General features: G+C 45.2%; 1 protein-coding gene across 1 annotated transcript; it reads left to right on the plus strand.

Moving 5' to 3' along the window:
• Nucleotides 1-316: 316 nt before the first annotated feature.
• On the plus strand, nt 317-6,035 carry cfl1l (cofilin 1 (non-muscle), like). The gene is made up of 4 exons (XM_088610728.1): nt 317-476; nt 3,826-4,124; nt 4,911-4,987; nt 5,261-6,035. The coding sequence occupies exons 1-4, from the start codon at nt 474-476 to the stop codon at nt 5,374-5,376; spliced, it is 495 nt and encodes a 164-aa protein (XP_088466854.1). The 5' UTR covers nt 317-473; the 3' UTR covers nt 5,377-6,035.
• The last annotated feature ends 1,966 nt before the right edge of the window (nt 6,036-8,001 follow it).

The raw sequence follows: 8,001 nt of genomic DNA on the forward strand, positions 1-8,001 counted from the left end.
AAAACAGACACAGGGCCGCCCGGTATTCCTGTCTCAGGTCACACCTAGCAATTACATTACCTTCCATATAAGGGAGCTGCTTAAAATCCTTGCTCCTATTGGTCGTCAGTGACCTTCTTTTATTACAAGACATTGAGAAAAAATAAAAGCATTTATGTAAAAAAACGCGTTTTTTTTTCAAAACGTCGATAAGACTTAATCGTACAGCAATCGTTCAGAAATACACCGGGGCTTTTATCGCCATTCCCTCCGCATTCATTGTTAAAAATGCTGCACCTTGGCGGCGCTTTAAAAGACCCGGAAATGAAACACGCCTCCAGGCACTCGCTGGGAAAAGTCGCTCCAGGAAGCAGGAGGTGTCTGCGAGCCGAGCCCTAGTCCCCAGCACTTCTCTTGCGCTACAGGCAGACCCGCAGCGCCGCTGTCTCCTCCAGTCTCCGGCCCTCTCACATCCTTCTCACCACCACTGCGATATGGTAAGGCGGCTTATTTCGAGTAAACTGCGGAGTTAAAAGTATGTTAAATGGAAAAGTATGGGGGAGAAATAAAATTATGACGTTTTATGGATAATTTAGGATTAATTTATTTAAGATTGAAGTTGTCTCGAGGTGTAAAAGCCCTGTAACCTGCAGGGTACTTGACTTTTAACAAGCGCGCAGGTTAAGGGCGGTGAGACCTCGGTCTCGGACTGGGGTAGTTTAATCTCCCTGATCACGATACAGGAACTGCACCAGAGAAAAGTTTGGCAACTAGCTGCCCTGAAAATCTTGAAGCGAAACTAGATAGTGGCATCAGCCATTGACTTAATAATAAATTAGTTCTGAACTTTGAAGGAATTGTTATCAGATCAGCTGTCCCCCTTGCGTGGACAGAGACTCTGAAGTTGTCCTCGGATGGTTATCTTGTTTGTCGGTTGTGCGCCGAGGTCCGGTAGGCGCGGCTGCGGTGAAATCACCTTTTCCCAGGTGCTGTAAATATCTGGATAGTCACCTTCTCCCGCTGACTGCGTAGAGAGATCGATTAAAGGGTGTGTTTTCTCACTTTTATTTCTATTATAGAAGGAAATAACTGAATTCAACACTGGTTCTTTCACGCTTTCTTCATATCGCTTTGATCTACATTGGAACATGAATCTCCCAACCCCCCCCTTACATTTTCCTAGGCGTCCTCTTTTCTTGTTTCACGGTTTTTAACTTGTTCTGAGTTTCTATGGCTAAAACCAGACCGTCTTTAGTAACACAGCTGGACTTGAAGGGGTTTAAGCCGTATGCGCTGCCTGGCGGATCCTGTTTGTACGGATTTGTCACGAACGTCCTGAGTGGGTCTGGCGGAGCCGGGCACGGTGCGGTGTTCCGACTGAGGCGGTTCTGTAAATGAGACCCTATCAGATAGATAATGTCTAGATTGGACTATTGAATCTTCTGAATTCTGGAGGCTGGTGTTTGTTCTGGACAGCGCTGGGATGGTGCGTTGTGGGAAGCGCGCAGGGGCGAGCGCGGTGCGGCCGAGCTCTGCCAGTAGCGACTTGTCCGCAGCAGGCAGGTATGCGGGCGCGGGCGCGGGCTTCTCCGGGCGCGCCCCTGCGGCTTCACAGGGCTGAGCAGCGCGGCGGGCTCGGCCTCTCCCAAATACTCCCAAATCCATACTCCTTCCACAGGGTGTGAGGTCGCACCAGGCCCATTCCAGAGGAACACACGAGCTGAGATGGGTTTTTGTTGAATTCCCTGTGTTGTATTGTGGCCAATTCTCAGACAAAGCAGCCATTGACCTAACTCTTTCAATACCTCCTTTTCATGGAAATGTGCTACAAAATCTTAGCCTTGTGCTCTTTTTCTAAGATGGAAGAAAATCTCAGGCAGAAGAGAACGTTTGTTACTTTGAAGAGTTTTGATCATTGCGCCTGTTAAAGACGTTGCGTCTGGAAGTATTGTGCGGAGGACGGGCTCCCCTGACTGGAGTGGCCATGCTGTTGCTCATCCCTGCAGCGTTGACACCCTTCAGCCCGTCGTGCTGCTGCTGTGCCACTAGCCTGGTGTTCCTGAATGTGGCACCTTGAACTTGGGAGCTCCTGCAGGGCAGCAGGCCCACAGACTTCTCACCTGTGCTGAGCAGTATGGCCCTCTTCAGCCTGTCCAAGCAAACCCTTGCAGTGTATAGTAAAAAGCTTCTGTTCTTTGGGGTGCTGAGATCTGGCTTCTTACTTGTAGTCTTCTGAAGTATTTTTCCTTGACTGTTCATATCCTTCCTTTTCCCCCAGACTGTAGAGGACTCTGGTTCTCTGTTTCTTCCTGCAGTAATTAATGAAACTTGGGGTCATGAGGACAGCTGTGGTTTTCAAAGAGACAGGAGTGCTGAGGGTGCCCTCAGAAACTATCCTAAGGTGAAGGCAAGATCCAAGCCATAAGTTCTTCAGGTTTTGACATTAAATGGGTTATACCATTCTTAAATTTCTTTATTTTGAGCCTTCTACTTAGGAAAAAGGGTGCTGTATCTAATTTGGTTTAGTCCCACTTTAATTGGATTATGGAAATGTATATTCATGTGGGATGCAGTGATACTAAATGTAACTCATCAGTGAATATCTCCAACTACTATCTGTTTTCCAATGCACTTTATTAGTTGAATAAAGTCATTACCTAAAGGCTGGACTTTCAATTCAATTAAAAAATGTTGCAACGTGCAGTCTATTAAATACACTTTAGTCCAGGGAGTGCCAGGGCTGTTTCTTTCAGATCTTCAATAGAAGATCTTAAATTGGTTTTTAGGTGATAACAGTAGTTTGTGGACTCCCCCTTCTCTTGGTTGTTAAAGATAGTGGATCTATTGAACCTGTTCTAAAATCTAGTTCTGTGAGCTGCTTTCCCAAAATGTGCCCTTTGGCATTTTCCATTATATCTAGTTAATCTTTGTCTGCAAACTAATAAAGGTCCTGCCTTCAGATAGGTTCCGTTTTCACTCTGTGGGATATTTGCTGAACTTGCCGCAGGAGCTCCCAGGTGACTCTTGCATGAAAATCTTGATCTTGACTTTGGAGAGCTAGTCACTATTGAAAGCAAAATGTTGGATTAATCTGAAATAGAAGTTTAACCAGGAAAAACAAGACCTTAGCAGGAAACCTGTCATAGGATTATGCCACTACAAAATTAATGCTTTTTCCCACCTTCCGGTTCTGCTCACTTTCCAAAGTGGATTAAGGTTTTCCTGCAGTCAGTCTTCTGAATACTGAAATAACAGGGCTGGGGATGATGTGATCATAGGCTGGGTTTGGAAGTGCTGGGGGTGGGTACGCCCTCTGGTGGCTGCTTGTGAGATACAGTAGGGAGACGAAGCTTGGGGGAGGTGTGCTGAGTTGCCTAACCGGTTCTGCACTGGCGCTTGTGAAACTCATGAGTGAAGAAGCAGCCAAGGAAAATGCTGGCCTGTTTTACTGTAAAACTGTGGTCTGTTTTCTGAATCTGCTCTTCTGGATCACTGAGTTAATGCTCAAACACTCCAAACCTACAAGGCAAGGTTGATGGTTACAGGGTTGCTTAAAATACCTCTGGTGTGTGTGTGTAATCCCCTGAGGCAGGGTTCCTTAATACTTGCAGACAATCTAATCTTTCAGTTGAATCGTGGTAGGTTGGTAAGCTTGAATCATGAGATCAGCAGAACCACACAGAAGTATAAGAATTTGGGCCCGGCTTATGGATTATCTCTTTCAGTGAGCAGAACTGACTGTGGGGTTAATGAAGTGAAGCTCAGGACACTGGGTGGACATGCTTGGTTCACTTTCAGCTAGAAACTGCAGCTGGCTGCCCTGCTAACTCATCCCACTGTCCCAAGGCTTCTGGGGTCGCCGTCCACGACGATGTGGTCAACATCTTCAATGCCATGAAGGTGCGCAAGGCTGGGGAAGCCGAGCAGGACCGGCTGAAGGCCATCTTGTTCCGCCTGAGCAACGACGAGAAGCAGATCATTGTGGATGAAGGCAGCGAACTCCACGTGCGGGACCTGCAGCCAGGCGAGGACATCTTCAAGAGGGTGGTGGGCCTGCTTCCAGAGAAGGACTGCCGCTATGCCCTTTACGATTCAAGCTACGAGACCAAGGACAGCAAGAAGGAGGACCTGGTCTTCATCATGTGGTGAGTGATTCTCTTGGATCCTTTTTAATGCCAGTGGAGGTGAATCTTGCAGCACTCTTCCTCATCTGCCCTGAGTGTTAACACATTCCTTTCAAACAAGCGGCTCTGCATCCCAGAATACAATTCAGAAATGGCTTTTGGTTCAAAAGCCAGCGGATTTGGACACCTGTCAATTTTGCCCTCTTCAGAAAGCAATTGGTTCATGCACCCATTTCCTTATGCAAACCTTTAACCATTAACATACAGCCACCATGACTTTTTGGACACTCTGAAACCTGGAGTAAAGGAGAATGACAAACATTGGCTGGGCCAAACAGCTACAGAGAGCAGCACTATGTATGAAGGAGTGTCTGACCTTCTCTGGTCCAGCTGATGCTGTCTGAGTCTATGGGAAAACTTGTCCCTGTTCTGAACTGAGAAAGGCTGTCCACTTCTGCTCCTGGACTCCCTCTGTATTGACAGGTGTTCCAATGTCACCTCTTTAAAGAGACAGACATGGAGATGAAAGGAAGTGTCTTTTATTGGTCTGGATTAGCCACAAAGGAGCTGATCATGGTCATAAAGAGTGAATTTAGAATGTAAACCTGCAGAGATGCCTTCCTTACTGAACTGGCTCAATATCCCAGGAGGGTGATGGGTAGAGTGTGCTCTTTGGCCCTTCCTGGGATAAAATCCATGCAATCATGCCTGCATATTTCACTGACTCACCGTTGCCCTTTCACATGCTCCTATTAGAATGCCTTGGATGAAAAAAATGTATAATCAATTTTTTTTTCTCTAATCTAGGGCTCCAGAGAATGCCCCTCTGAAAAGGAAGATGATCTATGCCAGCTCAAAGAATGCACTTAGATCCAAATTGACAGGTCAGTTCTAGAATGGCTGCAGACGCCTATATACAAAGTCACTGTGGGTGTGGTAATATCCTTCCAGCTCTAACTTTAGTTAGTCTAATTCTACATGGATATAGGTGTAGCACTCAAAATGAACAGAAACAGTTTTCTGATGTGCAAATTTAAGCCTTGGTTTGTCTTCGGTAACACAGTATCTTTGCTTAGCACCCAGAAGGTCGATTCCTCCTCATTTTTGTGCATGATCTGTGTGAGATTGAGGGCATTTTTGTTTCCCTGTTCTTGTAGGTATAAAGTTCGAGTGGCAGATCAATGAGATGGGAGAGATCAAGGATCCATCCACGCTCGTGGAGAAGTTTGGAGGGAAGGGCCTGGTTGTGTCTGTGGAAGGGAAGCCCATCTAGACCCCAGTCCCCTGCTGTTTGGCCAGAATAGTCTGTGTAGAAGATGCTGTTCTGTATAGAAACATGAGAATTATTGTCTGTCTAGCCCATATTGCACATGTGGATTTTCACTTGCAATGTGCTGTTTATTTAAACAGCCCAGTCTTCCCAGTTAGTTCTGGCTTAAATTTAAATCTAAATAAGGAATGGATTTTTGGTCTTGGCCGATCTGCGGTGCCGGTCCTTCATCTTCTCGGGATGATGGTTTTGGGGAGAGGGGGAGCCGGGACCGCAGGCCTGGTCTGATGGGTTCTAACCTGCCATTGAGGGGTTGACCCCAAAAGCTGGAGAGCTGCTCTTGCACTTGCAATTCCACAGGTATTGCGTATTTCGACATTCCTTCCTCTTGGGGATTCATTCTGCTGCTACTGCTAAATCCTTTAGGTACCTGCTGTTTGTAGAGGCAGCTTCCATGCAGAAATGAAGTCTTCTATTCTTGGGCTTCCTTTACTCGACTCACTCGTAACGCCTTTTCCAGTCTTCCCATTTTTCTGTTTTGTCCTGAAGCTGCCCATCTCTCTATCTGTGTGTAGTTTGTTCCGGAGATCCAGGTGTAATTCAAGGTGTGCTGTTTGGATATGGAAGTGTCACCGGTATTAATAAAGTTCTGAACCCTGGGCTGTAGCTGAGTTGATGTGCTTTTGTGGGCAGGGGGGAGGATGATGAGGGTGTTCAGAAACATCAACAAATTAGTTTGAAGGCCAGTATCAACCTGAACACTTGGCTCAAAGTCTTTCACATTAAAGTGGAACCGCAATGGTATTCATATAGTGCAGTTCTAGAAAGAATTCGCATTGACTGCATTTCAAACTGCAATAAAAGTAAGATGTACAACTACTTTAAACCTCCACTTTACATCACAAAATAAGCATTATTCCCAGGTATACTGTATTCTGCAATCCAAAACAAGGATGATGCACTGAGTGCAGTCACTTGAATAGTCAACTTGATGTTGATACGTGTATAACCTGCAATGTCTTGCTTTTACTCCTAGACTGAAGTAAGACCTTGACGTTGTGGTGGAGGTGCACCTGTCTATTGGGGGAAACTTAAGAATATGAGTGTGTAGAGCTGCAGGTGTGAGGGACAACCAGTCCCCATTTGTCCAGAAGAGCCTTCTCTGTGAACTTGGGTTAATTGTTTAAAAATGTATAAAGGGAGATTTTGTTTGCAGATTACGTTCATGCTGGTCTGTAACTAGCTTGAGGGCTTTCAGATGCCCCCATCATAGAAGTGTGGAGGAGGCTGGAGAAGTTGTAGTGGTACATGCTTCAGCAGGTGCCAGTGTATTCAGTTTATGCAGTAGCTGGAAATCTAACCCCAGGACCAAAGGGTTTAATGTGTGTGCAGCCTGGGATACAGACTGGACTTGGACCTGGCCGACAGAGTGACTCCTGGGCTCTGAGGATGCTTGTGGGAATGGCTATAAGTGGCGGTAGTGAGTTCTAGCTGCAGGAGGTAAACTGGGGAGATGGAAGGACTTGTATTTATATTTTTAAGTGGCCACATCAGAGGGTTTAATCCTTTACCTTCACTCAAACATCAATTACAAATGTTGGTAAACGGCATGCTGAACTGGATGTGTTGCACCATCATGCACTCTAAGGACATCTACTGCAGTGCATAATGGTCATTCATTACACATAGAAGGGCTATTATAAGTAGTCAAGGTATTATAAGTAACATAACCTTCAAATAATAGAAAGTGCCAGACCTTGCTGTCCTGTTGGCTTTAGCCATAAATTATCACATCCCAAAGATTAACAGATTGGATTGGTACCTTGCTGAAAACAAAAACTCATAAATGATCATTTTAATAGCATTACACAGATGAAAGTGCAGAAAACAACAAGGGTCACACTTATTCACAACCCTGTAGTTAGTATTATGTAAGGGCTCCTCTGGTAGGCATTACACAGAAAGAGTGGCTCCTTTGGTCCAGTGAGGAGGGGGATTTGTGATCTTTCCTCCAGGCAAAATTGCTTTAGAATTGCCCTTTGGTTCAGTTTGTAAATGGCACACTTCTAGAGTTTAACTCACTAGAGACAGAGAGCCAGCCAAGACCATAAAATCTGTCAGACTATTTTAACCAACTTTGTGTTTCATAGAAGAAAGAACTAATTTCTTTTGCAAAAAATTTCCCATGTTGGAAATGCATAATTCTTGCATCTTGACAATGGCTTCACAGGCCACAGATCCAAAAACCAATCCAAAAATTAATAGATCCCTTGACATAATGCATTGGAAATGTATCTACTGAACCAGAGCTTCACCTTTTTCACAGGCAACAGGAAACAACCGAAAAGCTCAATCTGTCCATAACACATAATCCCATTTAACAGATGGGGTTTGCCATCAGAAGAGACTTCTTTGCATCCCGGACATGAAAGCCACATTGACACAAACCCCTTCATAGAGTAGTTTGACACATTGTATCCTGAAGATGCCAGCTTGTTTGAGATAACAGCTTTCACAGCTGGAGGTCTTGGAATTCAATTGCTTACCGAATCACCCAATCTTACAGCAAACTCTGGCAAGGAAGGCAATGCAAGTGTATTCCCTGCTATTCTGTTCCTGTACATACCA

Source organism: Lepisosteus platostomus, chromosome 17 (assembly GCF_059453375.1).
Source record: "Lepisosteus platostomus isolate fLepPlt1 chromosome 17, fLepPlt1.hap1, whole genome shotgun sequence".
Taxonomy (NCBI): domain Eukaryota; kingdom Metazoa; phylum Chordata; class Actinopteri; order Semionotiformes; family Lepisosteidae; genus Lepisosteus; species Lepisosteus platostomus.